The sequence below is a fragment of the Ammospiza caudacuta genome, chromosome 10, assembly GCF_027887145.1.
Source record: "Ammospiza caudacuta isolate bAmmCau1 chromosome 10, bAmmCau1.pri, whole genome shotgun sequence".
Classification (NCBI taxonomy): domain Eukaryota; kingdom Metazoa; phylum Chordata; class Aves; order Passeriformes; family Passerellidae; genus Ammospiza; species Ammospiza caudacuta.
In genome coordinates, this window is record NC_080602.1 from 15,148,805 (window position 1) to 15,164,065 (window position 15,261).

Genomic DNA, 15,261 nt, shown 5'->3' on the forward strand with positions numbered 1-15,261 from the left:
AGAAATCATGTACCATGGGATTCACCTGACTACCACACATTAAAAGAACCTGCAAAGAAGAGATGAAGCAGTTTAAGAGACAAGCTTCTATGTTGGAGGGGCAATGAAAAATCTCATTTAACTTAGATACTGTGTTAGTCATACTTTTTGCTTCTTCTGTCTGCAGAAATCAGATCTGAACAGAGCTCTTGGATCCTGGAGAAACCTGAAGAGAGATGTCATTCCAAACCCACTGACAGAGAAGGAAGACGAGTAATAGTACTCACATGTAAATGAAGTGAGGCAAATGGAAAATGCTTCACAACAAGAGGAAACATTGAGGAATTAGGAGTGCCCAAAAGAGTGATTTGTAGTACAGACACCTGTGGGATGGGAAGAAAATACTAAACAGGTAATGGAGATCAGAGAGGGTAGAGATAATTCCTCTGAAAATACTACAATGAGGTCCTTGAACTGCAGTTGTTCCTCTAGTAAACATCTGAATAAATATGGAGTCAGGAAATGGTTATTTATAAGCTAAAGCAAAAAGTCCATGGGTATTGCTTTTAAACATATAAACTATCTAAAGGACAAGCCTGTGTAAAATGTTTTCCAAATGAACTTTAAAATTTCAAAAGTATGGGTGGTTGGGAATGAGAATTTCCAGCATATCTGACAGTAGAGGAAAAGTAGAAACTGCTCATCTTAACACATCTTGTAAAATTCTATAGGTCACCCAGTTTCAGGTTGTGTGCCCTTATTAAAGCACCAAGCATGTTTCTGGACTAATTACAGTAAAAGCACAGTTGTTCAACAGTGGTTTTTATCTGTTAGTTCAGCATAGTGATCACTGATTCTTGCATGAGTGACAGAAAGGTTAAGTTAGAGATCTTCTGAAGGAGGACTTCATTAGCCATAGGGGACAAAAGGAGGGAAAAAAAGGACTGACAAAGGTTGTATACAAAGAAACCTTTAATGAAGATTTGCCATAAGGCAAGATAATAGTTCTTGAGTGTTATGAACTGTAGAAACTGCATGAACATATTATATTTTAAACAATCTGTTTTACAAACTATGTACATTCTTCTGCTAAATAAGATGAATTGGAATTCAAGAAGCAGCACATCCTGACAAATCTTCTCCTGAAGGCATCCATTAATATAAATCAACAGTAGCAATTTTGTTTGATCATTTATTTGCAAGAATCATTAAGGTTTATTAGCATAATTATTCCCTGTGGGACTTCATGTCACATAAATGAAAAATGGCATTATCAATATTTAAAAGATAAGTATGTAATGTTCAGAGTACTTAAACAGTACTCTGCAGGTGGTGTCCAGCTGTAGCAAATTAGATTAGGTTTGATTTCTAAATTCTAGAGATATAACTAGAGACTAAACTAAGCTCCTTATTGTGCAAGGCATAAGCAGGCAGCCACACTCTGTAGTTATTCATTACTGTATAACTCTGTGTGTAATACTGTTTCTGATCTCAAGAAAGCAACCTGTCTTAAGATACCAAGGGGAAGTAAATATTACTCACTGATGGAAATCCTCCTATAATCTTGTCTTTCTTATTTTTAACAGTTCTATATGATGACCTCCAATTTTCTCAATGAAACAAGACAACTTTCTCCCTCATCTCAGTGGAGACATGGAGAAAGGCCCTGCTTTCCTGCAGGAGCTCTGAAACCAAAATCAGCTGGTGCCTCTGTACGAACTGTGATCATCTCAGTACTACCAATGAGCTTGGCTTACAGGAGCACTGTTTGAATGAGACATGAGGATTGATGCACAGCAAAGCCTGTGGGTGATGCTGTGGTGGGAACATTTCACAGACACAAATCTGTGGGCTTTGTGTGGCCCACAGCAATGCAGAGCCAATTCACCACTTCACTGAGGGATTTTTGTTGGAGCACAAAATTGCTATTTTAGGCCAGCAAAATCAGTAACCACTGTGTTCTCTTCTCCTCTCTAAAAGCTCTTGAATAAAACATCAGTGATTTTACTAAACAGGCCCCAGGACTCCTCCAGACACGTCCCTGTGTGGGGCAGGGAAGCAGAGCCTGCACCAGCCTGGGGCTCATCATGATGCTCTGCCAAGGCTGCTGGGCAGGAGGAAATGCCAGCATAAGAGATGGATGCAGGCAGCAGAATGACTTTCACCTTGCTCTCAGCCTTTCTGGGACTGATGTTTGTTTTCTGTTATTGCCCTTCAGTTGCCCTTTCTGTTGGTTGGCTTGAGGTTATGGCTGCAGATTAATTTGTTTAATACTCTGTTGTTGGCAGCAGACATCTTTTTTCTTAGTATTCTGCTCTTTGCTAAGCTCCCCTTTGGAGCTCCTCAGCTTTTTAATTATTCACAAAAGCTGAACTGAACTCTTTGCAATTAATTGTGTTTGGTAGCAGGTTGCAGGAATGAAGGGGTTCTGCTTACTTCTAAATACATTTCCTGGTGCTTTCAAGTCTGCACTCAAGTTAGAACACCTGCCAACACCTGGTTTTGTGCTTCCCAGGAGTGGGCAGGAAGCATATGCCATCTCACCCTTTTGCTCAGTGGATGCTTTTTGTGGGTGCTGCTATGGGAAGAGTAGTAAAGCTTAGCACTTAATAGCTTATTTACAATATGTCATTCAGCCTTGGAAATTACACATCTTCCTTCCAGAGGTGCATGTTCTGGTGGCATTGCATGCAAAATACTGAAAAGGAAACCATGTTCAGTGCTTAATTCCAACCAAAATCAGCTGTGGGGATGATCACTGGGTGGAGGCCATAACTGGTTTTAGTTTTCCCTCTGCCCATTCAGTTGGGCATTTTGGCAGACAAGCTTGCAGGCTGGTTACTCAAATGCCTCCTCTACACCATCACAGAAAAGACAAGGATGGGCTAGAATAGAAAAAAATCTAATCTTTCCTTTCAAATGAAAAGCTACAAATGAAGCTTGTTATCTTGAAGGGCACTTTTTGACAAATACTTGTATAAGAGGTCCCATGTCAAAATCTCAGTAAATAGATACTTTTTAAAAAACCTTTTACAAACAGAACTTTCATACTCTTAAACCTTTAGATTCTTTTCTAAAAATAATTTCCATTCAGTTTCCTAAGTAAGGACTCAGTCCTTTTGTTTGAACTTAGGATACCTGGTCTCTTTCAATGGTTATGATAGGTAAGTGGATAAAGGTCTTGCTGCAAAAAACACAAGTGTCATTATAGCAGTGTTTTACAACATTCTTTGCAGAAGAACTGTATTTGCTGTCCCCAGAGCAGGTAATTCTTAGAGGTGAAGCAGAAAGCCTGATATTCTCAGCAGAAAGCACTTGTGTGCTCCCCTCAGAAAAGTGAGTCCTACAAGTAAATACTTATTAAACCTGCATTTGTCTCATCAGAAACAGATGTATTTTTGTTCCTTGTAATATTTTAGTTTAGAGTCCATATTGTCATGAGTAAAAGATTGCTTCTGCCTACTGCTGCTATGGGTCATGTTTTCCCTATTACTGCAGGATAATTAAAAAAAAAAGTGCTAAGGCTTTGTTGACAGTGATAGCCCCTTAGCTGCTAAATCTGCTGTCCCATCCATCACTAATCTCAAGCAAAGCAAGCAGTAGTTTCTCTGTGACTTATCTGGGTCCTTAGTAGATCAATAACAGAGCTCAGATGTTTCAGTCTCTTCCCTGTTAATTCACATTTATCTTTTCATCCAAAGAAGGTAAATTACCTCACAGAGAAGCTGTGTTTTCCCCAATAGTGGTTTATAATGTTGCAAAGTCAGCATGACCCACATATCTTATCTCAGCTGGAATGCATTTGTCACTGTCTCATGTTATGATCATCTGGTAAAATGCCCTAGAAAAGAGGTAAACCTGCAAAATGGCTTCACCATTTTCATTTAATGACCTTTCCTGCTATGTGTTCCTGTATCACCTTCAACTGAAACTGCTACATAAAGGGAACTTAGCTTTTCCCTTTAATGCTCCATTTCATCATTTTTACCATTAGCATTTCTCAGCAGTCTTCACTTTGTAGTCAGGAGTTCATCAGTGGGTGCTGGTACTGAGTTTAAGAATTGACTCATTAAGATGCTGTGTTAACCCTGAGAAAGGACTGCAGAGTTTAACTCTACATTTGTACAGTTGGCTGCTGATTACCTAAAAGCTTTTCAGGCTCTAGGAAAGTTTAATGCTCTTAGGAAAAAGAAATGAGAATCAGGTCACTGACCTGTAGCTGTAACCAGGCTGCTGCAAGAAGAAATGCTCTGTGAGTTTGATAGCAGTTATGCAGCTGTGGCTCATTCCTTTCCATACTACAGGAAGGTAGATATCTCATTATCTGTTACTCTAAAATCTCCATAATGGAAAGAAAACTTAAATATAAACACACTGGATTTCTAAGAAGTCTGACATAGCTGGTTGCTAAACCAGTGCATTTTTATTCTCCTTCTTTAGAAGAGCAGAACAACACTGCTCTGCAAGTGTGAAATTCTTAGGTGTTTAACGAAGAAATTAATCAGTGCCATCAAGGAGCTGTGCTTTTTGGCATGAGGAGAAGGTAGGTCTGTTTTCAGCACAGTGCTCAAATTCTTCCCAAATAAGCAGGTGAGAGGGAGGCCCCTCCAGGGAGCAGTGACCTGCTGCGACTGCACAGCTGGGAGGAGCAGCAGCAAAACCAGGTGCTTCCCTCCCAGGTGCAGGAGACCTTGAGAGGAACAAGAGGAGACCAGTGAGATGACCTTGAGGAGGATGAGGAGGAGAACAGTGCCAAGGGGCCCTGGCACAGAAAGGCTTGGCCAGGGGCAGGTGAGAGAGAACCACCAGGGAGGTGCAGCCAGAGCTCAGGGCTGGAGAGCAGCCGTGGTTACAGACTGAAATGGGGAGCTTCTGGCTGGATGTAAAGGGAGGAACAAAACAATTAAGATGTCCAAGCTTTAGGACAGCAACCTGCAGTGCGGGGGATGCTCTTAAGAGGTGAAACCAGCAGTTGTGTCTAAGTGGAGGGAAACAATTGTTTTCCATCTCTTACATATTCCATTTAATGGAAGAACAAGGCAAGAGCAATATTGAGTGTTGCTGTGGAGTTTCTGGGTTGTTTTCCCCTCCTTGTTCTCTATGTGGAGTCACTATATGCTGGAAGTTTACTTTCCTTCCTTTGGAAATCTGCAGGCACAGTTTACTGAGCTGTCCCTGTGCTTAATTTATGTTGGGGAAAAAAATCAAGACATTAAAGGTAAGATATTCTGAGCACAAACTGCTATAAGGTAATGAGGATAAAAGTATTCTCTGGTTGCATTTTGTTTTTCTTCTTTATATTTTAAATACACTTCAGCAAATGTGAAATGTATGGGAAATAAAAGAACAGTAAAGGCTCCAAGGACTGGAAACCTCAAAATATTTTTTCCATTGGGAATTTTTCAGGATATTAGCCCTGTGTTATGTCTCTTCTGTGAAAGATACACTGCTAACAAATACTTTACATGCAAATACAAGCCACCTCTTAATTTTAAAAATAACTTTGTGAACTGACCCATTGGTTTCTGGTATATATTTTGCTCAAGCATTTTTACTCCCACTTTTCTGTCAGTGCCCTGCTCTCCTGGAGGCTGACTCAAGGGATGTTTGTGCTCTGCTTTTAGAGGGTTGCTGTTCCAAAAGGAGGATGTCACGTGAACAAAGATGACATTTTACATCTCAAGGTTATTTGCTCCTATTTCCTGAAGTGAAGGGTAGGACTTTATTTTGTTCTTTCCTTTGGTAAGAAAGAAAATTCTGTTTATTTCCAGTGAGGCACATCACTGTTCACGGAGAAGGGACAGCAAAAATATCTTTTGCATCTTTATTCCCCCAGTCCTGCCACCTGCAAACCTTGAGCATTTAAAGTCACTGCTGTGCCAGAGTAGTTAAAAGATTCCTCCTTTCTAAGTCAGTGCCTTGGAATCACTGGGGGGCGTTGACATTTACTTGTTTCCTTGCCTAATGTTGAAAAGAGAAGTGCAGTGGTGACACCACTTGCAAAGACGAATTAGGGAACATTAATGATCTTTTTGGTCTCATCCTCTCCCTGCTTGTATCTTTTAAAGACAGTCTCCTGTAGTTTATTCCTCCCTTCCCCAAGTGTTGTTGGAGAACACTTTTCTCCTTAGAAAGACAGAATAACAAAAGCTTCAGAAAGAATTCCACCAATTTGGGAAAATTTGGAAAAGATTTAAAATAATATGTGTTCTCATCCCAAGAAGATATAGACACATTTATAGACAGCACTCCATCAGTAGAAACAATCACACTTGTTACCTAATTCTCAGAGGTGTGCTTCTCTTAAGCTTTATTAATTTTAATTAATTTTACAAAGTAGGTGACGCTAATTAATTTGAAGTACTGCTTTAAATAAGCTTAAATGTCATTAGTTTTATGCAACTATGTGGAAAAGAACATTAAGGTGAGGAGAGTTTGGGGAATTGGGTGCCACAAGGTTGATTTCCTTCCTCGATCAGAGTCAGTCCGGGAAAAATGTAGGTAGTTGTGCTCTGTATAAGGTCTCTCTGGAATATGGAGGGCTGCGTTTTCCTAAATAACGCATATTCTGTACCAAGTAACCTTATCAGAATCATCTGTTTTGGTGATCATGGGTCTTGTTCTGGCTCTTGTGTTCTGCCCTGTCCCTCTATCTCCCATACCTGCTGGAGAGCCCTCGTCATAGCTGTGAAGGAGATAAATTCCTTATTAAACGCTGCCACCTGGGGTTTGTGTTTAGAGGTGAGCCGGGTGCATTCATTTAAAGTCACGATTCAAGAAATGCGTTTCAATATCACCTTTCCAAGTCACCCCTCGCGGTGACGTCACGCTCCCTTGGCCCGGCCCACTTAGCGACGACGCGTCGGGGTCGGGTCGCCATCTTGGCCAATCAGCGAGAGCGATTCCCCGGAAGTGAAACCGCGTCCTGGAGCCCAGCGGCGCCGCGCGTTGCCACGGCAACGGCCTGCAGGATGGTAAAGGGGGGGCAGTGAGGGGAGCGAGACTGGGGGCGGCAGGGGCAGTGGGACCGTGAGGGAAGCGAGACTGGGGGCGGCATGGCGAGTGGGACCCTGAGGGCAGCGAGATTAGGGGGGCATGGCGAGTGGGACCCTGAGGGGAGTGATATTGGGGAGCCATGGCGAGTGGGACCGTGAGGGGAGCGAGACTGAGTGCCGCATGGCGAGTGGGATCCTGAGGGGAGCGAGCTTGGCGAGTGGGATCGTTAGGGGAGCGGCATGGGGAGTGGGACCGTGAGGGGAGCGAGACTTGGCGGGGAGGGGGGCATGGGGAGTGGGACCGTGAGGGGAGCGAGCTTGGGGGCCATGGCGAGTGGGACCCTGAGGGGAGTGACATTTGGGGGGGGCATGGGGAGTGGGACCGTGAGGGGAGCGAGACTGGGGGCGGCATGGCGAGTGGGATCCTGAGGGGAGCGAGCTTGGCGAGTGGGACCGTGAGGGGAGCGAGACTGAGGAAGGTTCTGGGACCGTGAGGGGAGCGAGACTGGGGCGGGGGAGACTGGGACCGTGAGGGAAGCGATATTGGGCGCGGCGTGGAGAGCGGGACCGTGACGGGAGGGACCGAGGAGGAGCGGGACCGTGAGGGGGGCAGCATGGGGAGCGGGTCCCCGCGGCTGTCCTGCGCCACCGCCTCTCCCTTGTTGCCCGCAGGCGTCCGAGGAGCGGGAGTGGGGCAGGCGGGCGGCCCGGCTGCGGGCCGAGCTGGAGCGGGAGCAGCGGCTGGATGAGGAGCTACGGGCGGTAAGAGCTGCGGGGCGGCCGCCCTCAGGGAGGGGGAAGGCTGAGGAGAATAGTTCGCCTGGCTTTACCTTTGCCTGTCAAAAGTTTTCTCCATTAACAGTCATTTACTGACTCGGAAAGTCTTGCTTCACTGCACAGTCTCCTTGCCTTCTCCCAAATGTGCGTGTGCGAGAGGTGGTACGGAAATTGTTTGTTCTCATCAGGCAGAAGAGAGCAGAAAGCAGAGAGCGCTGCAGCTGGAGCGAGAGCAAAAGCTGGCGGCTGAGCTGGCGAGGCGGGACCTCGAGAAAACGAGAGATGAGAAGATCAGGCAACAAGTCAGAGCAAACAGGTAATTCAGAAATTTCCCAGCTGTATCAAATGGGCTGCTCCTGTTATCAGATTTGGGAAAGCTGTAGCAGGAGTGGAGACGACTCAGACATGGAAGGAAAAGTTACTTTGAGATCGAAGTATAATAAGTTAATTTTAAGCAAATTTTGTCAATAAAAAAGTTGATCCACAAAATTTTCATTTTGAATATATTTACATGTACTAATATATAAATATGTATGTTTATATGTATGTATTTATACTTGGGCATATCTGTGAGCATACATGTGTATGTACATGTACCTGTGCTTAGATAGTTAGAAGTGAAGTATGCAGAACTGTTGATAGCACATGTAGAAATATAGGTTCCTCTTGTTTTCAAATGGATTTTTTTCTTTTTCCACCCTTTAACTAGAGCAATATTTTTCATCAGGGTTGCCCCAATGAAAAGTACTGTGTTTAAATAGTGATGGAAACACAATTTCTTCCCCTAGATACCTACCCTCTTATAATAGGATATTTTTTTTTCCCCTCCAGTCTTGAACTTCGAGAGTTAGAAAGAAAGCTGAAATCTGCTTATATGAATAAAGAACGAGCTGCACAGATTGCTGAAAAAAAAGCTATACACAATGAGAACATGGTAATTAGCATATCCCAGCACCTGACTCACATAATTCTTTTTATGGATTGTGTAGAAGATTTTTCCTTTGACCTTTTCTATCTAAAATATTGTTCAAGCATTCAGTGTTATTGAAAATATATTTTGTGTTATGAAGGATTAAAGCAATAACCAGCTATAAGAAAAAGGTTTACTTTGCCATTGCAGTTGAAAGAGTAGTGATTGAATTAGGTGTATGACTAGTTATATTTGTTATTTTACTGGTTTTGTAGTATTTATCCAAGTCCAAACTATGATACCCTTTGTACAGTAAGTGTTTACAGTGGTGAATCCTTACCTCAGAGTCTGGTTGTTGAAAACAATGTTACTCTCTCCAAACAGTGATCTGGGTAACTTCAGAAGACCTGCAAGCTTATAGTTATCTGTACAAAGATATTGGTGGTCAGGCAGGTGATTCTGATGGTGTTAATGCTTTATACAGGGCTCAGTGCAGGCACTTGCTGTATAGCAGTGTGTTCATTGAGGGTGTTCTCTGTAGCCCAGCCTCATTCCAGTCATTGTGCTGATGTGAGTGAGTCCCACCTGTGCTCCAATGCTCAATACTTTGTTCTTTAAGTATTTTTAGTGCTCCTCCAGTTGGTCAGATCTTGAGGGTGCCCTTCAAGGGTTCTACTGACTGGATTAAGCTATTAAGCATGTTAAGGCTCTGTATTTATAGATTGAGGTGGAAGACTTTCATTTCTGGTAATGCTGCATAATTCCTTTCCATACTGTGTATTTTTTCATTACAAGCTGTAGTAGTGGGAGTGAAAAGGAATCTTGCATTGCCTTTTTCCCACAGAAATGGGAGGATGAAGTAGCCCAAGAGATGAAGGAAGCGTATGACAGGTATCTGAAAGAAGAAATGTCTGCAGAACTGAAGCGAAACCAGGAGAAGAAAACTTACCATCAAGAACTGGAGAAACAGGTTGAGGAACAGGAGAAGAAGAAGCAAGAGGCTTATGAAGAGTTTCTAAGAGAGAAACACATGATTGATGAAATTGTAAAAAAGATCTATGAAGAAGAACAAATGTTAGTTACTTTGAATTTTTATTATTTATTAATTTAAAACAAAGCAACTCACATAATTCTGCACAGAAACCTGATTTGTATGCACCTATTCCATATATATACTAAGCCCATTTTAGTTTCCCTTGGTCACATTTTAGTAACAACAGACTGACTTGCATGGATTTTCTTGTTGAAACCTCAGAATGTCCCAGTCACTCTTGTGTCCTTGTTCTCCAAATATGAAATCCAGCTTATTTGCAGGAGGGCTTCCATTGGGCACATCATGTTGAACACAACATCATATTAGACATTTCTGCCTCTCCTCTTGTCCCTGCCTTACCACCAGATGCTTTGTTTGCGTGTCTTAGGAACAGAGAAGGAGGTGTCTGAGGCCAATACTCTGAGGGCAGAGTATTGTGTCTGTGTGGGGGAGAGTTCAGTGTAAATAAAAAGTTTAGGGGTTGTGGTGCTATTGGGCTTTGTTTTCTTTCTCTTTGATGGGGCATACATAAGATGCAGCAGCAGTGTGTACTTTTGTGTACAGTCTGCCTTCCAGAAAGGTGTTAGACATGAGATTCCCTTCTTGGGGCAGTTTATTACTAAGTAGTTTCAATTCAGCTATCTAGTTTCTAGCTGAATGGTTAAGGAGAGTCACTTAAATCTTAGTCTCAGGAATATGTTAATGGTGAGCATCTGGTTAAATACTTACTTACTTATTATGTTAAATAATTATTTGAACAGCTTTTTTCCATCTTCTACAGGGAAAAACAACGGAAGTTAGATAAAATAAGAGAAACTCAGACATATATTGAAGAGTTTATAAAAGAACAAGCTATCTGGAGGAAGAGGAAACAGGAAGAGATGGAAGAAGAAAATAGGAAAATTATGGAGTTTGCCAACATGCAACGACAAAGAGAAGACAGTTGGATGGCTAAAGTTCGAGACAGTGAAGAGAAAAAACAGAGAGTTCAAAACATGGTATCAAAAATTGAAATTATTAAAAAAATTGTTGTATGTTTTTGTCTTTCATTTAGAAACCTTTCCTTCTTGTACTAGCTTGCCAAGACCATGGAAAGAGAAGAACAGAGGCGTAAAGAACGGGAACAAATCCTCCAAGATCTGTATATGGAAGAACAAGAAGCGATGGAAAGGAAGAAAGAGATGGTAAGTGCTGCCAGGTACATGAAAGATTTTTTTTCCACATGTTGGATTTCTAAGTCTGTTAGTGTTGTTTGTGACTTCGGGGTTTCCAGTTATGTTCTAGCACAAAGTATTTATTTTCAACTCTATTTTCTAAATGTTCTCAGTCAGGCAGTTTATAGATTAGCTTAGGTTTTGGAGGGAAAATTTTGTACTTTGAGTTTCCTTTTCTGTTCCTAATATATTTAATTTCAACCAGGAAGGCAAGTGAATGTTTTGAATACCCTTGTGTCCCCATTTATACATTTATTTATCTTGTGAAGGAGAACACCAGTAACTTTCAAGTTTAGATTTAAGCTAAGCAGTTTAATTAATTGGTTTTTTTCTGCATGTCTGTTTCCTATGGGCCTGGATATACTCTGTGTTACCTTGCTGTGGGTGACAGACAAAATGTAACAGTGTTGAGATACCAAACACTGCAGTTTTCAGTGTTGTTCAGGATGACTGACTGTTGATTCCCTTCATCATAGTGGGAAAAAAATCCCCTTTGGTTTTGGACCTAATTTTGAGAATCTTGTGACATTTGCCAAGCTGATTAATACTGGAGAGCACTGTCAGATATGGAATGTTTGCTCCAGTTAGTTATGCTAGGAGTTAAGAGCTACAGTAAATTTATTCCAACATAAATGGAGTAGATTGGCTGCTGCTGAGAATTTTTCAAAGTATTTTCAGTAATACTGCATTTTACTAAATTTCCTTTCTAGGCAGAAATTGAAAAGAGAATAAGGCAGCGCCTAGACTTAAGGCAAGCATACGAAAAGCAGGTTGCTCTAAAGGCAGCAGAACAAGCAGCTAGGAGAGAAGAGGACAGAGCTCTGGAGCAGCAGATTTTGGCCCAGCTGGCCGAGGACGATCGCATTGAGCAGCTGAATGCGCAGAAACGGAGAATGAAACAGCTCGAACACAAAATGGCCGTGGAAAAAATCCTCGAGGACCGGCGCAAACAGTACATTGCAGAAAAGGTGAGAGTTTCACATGCACCTTCAGTTTGTGCAGTGTTTAAGATAGGAATACTTGTGCTATCCTGAGGGACAATGGTGTTGGTAAGGAAAGGTGATGGGAATTTCAGAGAATAGTGGGGGGAACCAGGACCTTGTTTTGGTTTCTAACAAGAAAAAAGTATTTTAGAGCTAACCTTTTTTGTAGCTCAAGAGGTTGGGGTCAACAACATTCCTGCCCTCCTGTGTAGCTGTGTACTGCACATACCTCTTTGGGAGCCATGAGATCAGCAACACAACTGCTGTCCAGTTTCACATCCCTGGTCAGCTGCACTGGTAATGATGCTTGAGGAGGGGATGGCCTAGTCTTGCTTTGAGGTTAGGTCTCTTTTATTGAGATCTGAGGAAGAAAAGGTGTAAGCTGAAAACAAGACATGGAATCCCATAGTCCTGTTTTCAGACCTCTGTATAGGGTATAAATCACCTGTGTAATGTGAATTGCAATTTCCAGTCATCAGTGTGAGAATTCATAGCTATTGTTCCTTTCCCTGGATTAGAGCAGTAGGGCTGCTCTAATCTGAGAGCCAAAAGGCCACCAGAACTGAACATTGCCTGCCTTCCAAAGGACTTCTGACACCAAACACTTGGATAGCAGACTCACCCCATGACTTGCCATTCAGTTTTCTCTTTTGTTTTCCAGTTGCCAGACAGATACTATTTAAACAATGCTTTGTAGGTTTTCCATACATTTTTCCATCCTTTTCAAAAGCATTTCCTGTGACCAGGAATTAGGAAGTAGAAGTTCAAAATTTATTCCGCTAAAATTTTTTTCTCTTTATGCTGTTGTGGAGAGTGGTGGAAACAAATGCTCACAGAGCTGAAACAGAACTTAGGAAAACTTGTTTATTGTAGGAGCGTGAAATTGAAGAGAGAGAGTTAGAGAAGAAAAGGCAAGAAAGGATCCGTGCAATTATTGAAGAAGAGAGACAGAAACTCTTGAAGGAGCATGCATGGAAATTGCTGGGTTATCTTCCTCGAGTAAGTGAATTGTATTTTAAATACTTTCAATGTCTGTCCTGTAAATTGATTTTCTCCTGGATAGTTCAAGGTGAAGCTGCAAACTGTGCCAGTTCCTGGAGTCAGTGGATGTCCCTTCTGTGTCAGCTCACCTGCTCTCACCTCTTCCTTTTGCCTTTGAGCTGGGCCTGTTTCCAGCACTGCTCTTTGTGCTGAGGGGCTTTGGGCTCTCTGGCACTATTGATACCTTGTACAGAACTCTCTGAAAGCTTCCACAGCACTTTGCATGTCCTTTGTTTGAAATATGGAACATGAGTTCTACAGCAGGGCTTCTCTAGCTAGAAAGGAGTCCACCACACCTTAAAATCCATTTCCACAAATTTCTCAGTTGGGATTTTGGCAGCCATTTCTTGCAGCTCTCTGGCTTGTCTGCCACATATTCCAGAACTATGGACTCTGCAGCAGTGCAATGAACTGCAGCATTTACAGAAGCATTACAGAGCTTCCTCTGTTCATCCCGGTGTTTTTAAAAGTTAAAAAGATGGAAGCAGTTATTGCAATAAACTACAATTTATTTTATATTGTGCTTCACAATTGGAAAGATCTCCTAATAGTACACAAATAAACTGAGAGCTGCCTTAGGGATGTAAAACTGCATTTACAGAAGAGAGGGAACTATCCAGCTGTTAAAGAAATTCTGCAATACTGGAAAACTTTAAGTAGAACAGAGTTTAACATTTATTCAAATATTAATACCATAATTGGTGCAGGAGTGTGTAACACTTGGAGTGAGTTGTTCTCTAATGTGAATTTAATTAAAGGATAACTCATATTGACAAAATTTTGATAAAATTAAACTTTAAATTAATTAAATTGAATTAAAATTAAACAAACTTAAAATTAATTTAATTTTTTCTGGTTTGAATTTTCTGTTGTAGAAAGCCTTGGCAATTTCAGTGTCCAGGGCTCACACATGTGCTATGTATGATGTTCTACTTTTCTGTTCTCTGCTTCAACACTGTCTTGAGTTGCGTGTTCCTACATCTCATTACTTCACTCAAAATTGTTAAACAGCAAAGTGCTACCAAATAGGAAACTTTCCAATATAAATGCAGTTTGTAACTTTTTTCCTCTTTTTTAAATGCTTCAAGGTATGTTCTGTGGGTCATACATATTTTTAACAGTAAAATTAATTTAGAATTAGAAATTTAGATTTCTGTGTGAAGCTCCTCTTCTCAAAAACATAGTTTTTGATTAAGGTGTCCAGCATTACTTGGTTTCCTGTTATTTCTTTGTATGATTTAATTCCAGCACAGGTAAAGGGGGAGACAGAGCCCCAACCCAGCCTGGGCCTCTTTTCACTGCAGTTGCTTGATTTTAACAAACCTGCCCCTGTGCTGTACTGATTCTAATCACTCCTGTGAGCAAGAGAATGCAGCTAAATGTTGTCTTTTGGCAGAAAAAAAGGGGGCACAGATTGTAACTCACCTGTTTGGGTTTTGTGCCCGTTTTCAGGCTTGCTTTAAAGGCACCATAGTATTATGGATACCATATTTTCTCCAAAGAAAATTTCAGAAATTCATATTTTTTACCTTATGATATTTCTTTCCTGTTAATGCAGGGAATACTCAAAGATGAAAATGATATTAACATGCTTGGAGAAGATTTCCGGTTGGCTTACCAGCAGAGAAGAGGTAATGAACTTTCAGAAGAGAGCTGAACCTTCCCCCAGCTCAGCTCCTGCTTTGCCACTAGGTGTCATCGGATTCCCAGTGAAAACTTCATTTGCTTTTAACGTGAGGAATTCCTTTTTAATAGCATTACAGCCTTCATTTTAAAACCGAAGTTCTAAAAGGATGAGCAGTTAGTTTTTTAGAAGTGCATTTGCATTTTTTAGAAGTCCATTTGCATTTTATAGAAGTCCACTTGCATTTTTCATCAATAAACTGTTCTGGAGTTCTCAATTCTTCTCAGTTAGTCATGTAGTAATGTTAGAAATGTTTTCTTCAGCAATGCAGCAGAACCCTAACCTAGCATGTGTATTCCAGTCTGGACTGAAGCGTTCTCCTAATGCACTGGGAAGATGTGGCTGCACTGGCACTACACTACTACAGCCCTCATTCAAATGCAGTGTGTCTCATCTCCATGAGGTAGATCTGAGGTACTTCACTGGTAGGATCTAAGCAGATATGTTGTGTCATTCTGAGGTCAGAACTACTGTTTATACCTTGCTTTTAATGCATAAACTGAATGGTTTTGTTCCATGTTCTTACTCACTTACTCTGAGGGATGAATCCATTGAAATAGCTGAGGTGTGGCAGAGGTTGATGCAAGCAGCAGAGGCTTGTATTGCTTCTGTTCATTAATGTACACGCAACAGGCTCAGCTCCTC

At 41.5% G+C, this 15,261-nt stretch overlaps 1 protein-coding gene across 1 annotated transcript; it reads left to right on the top strand.

Moving 5' to 3' along the window:
- The first annotated feature begins 7,384 nt into the window (after window positions 1-7,384).
- On the top strand, window positions 7,385-15,070 carry MNS1 (meiosis specific nuclear structural 1). The gene is made up of 10 exons (XM_058811084.1): window positions 7,385-7,429; window positions 7,554-7,736; window positions 7,940-8,067; window positions 8,583-8,685; window positions 9,506-9,735; window positions 10,476-10,692; window positions 10,771-10,878; window positions 11,619-11,876; window positions 12,765-12,890; window positions 14,491-15,070. Exons 1-10 carry the CDS (start codon window positions 7,385-7,387, stop codon window positions 14,587-14,589), a joined length of 1,497 nt encoding a protein of 498 aa, XP_058667067.1. The 3' UTR covers window positions 14,590-15,070.
- The last annotated feature ends 191 nt before the right edge of the window (window positions 15,071-15,261 follow it).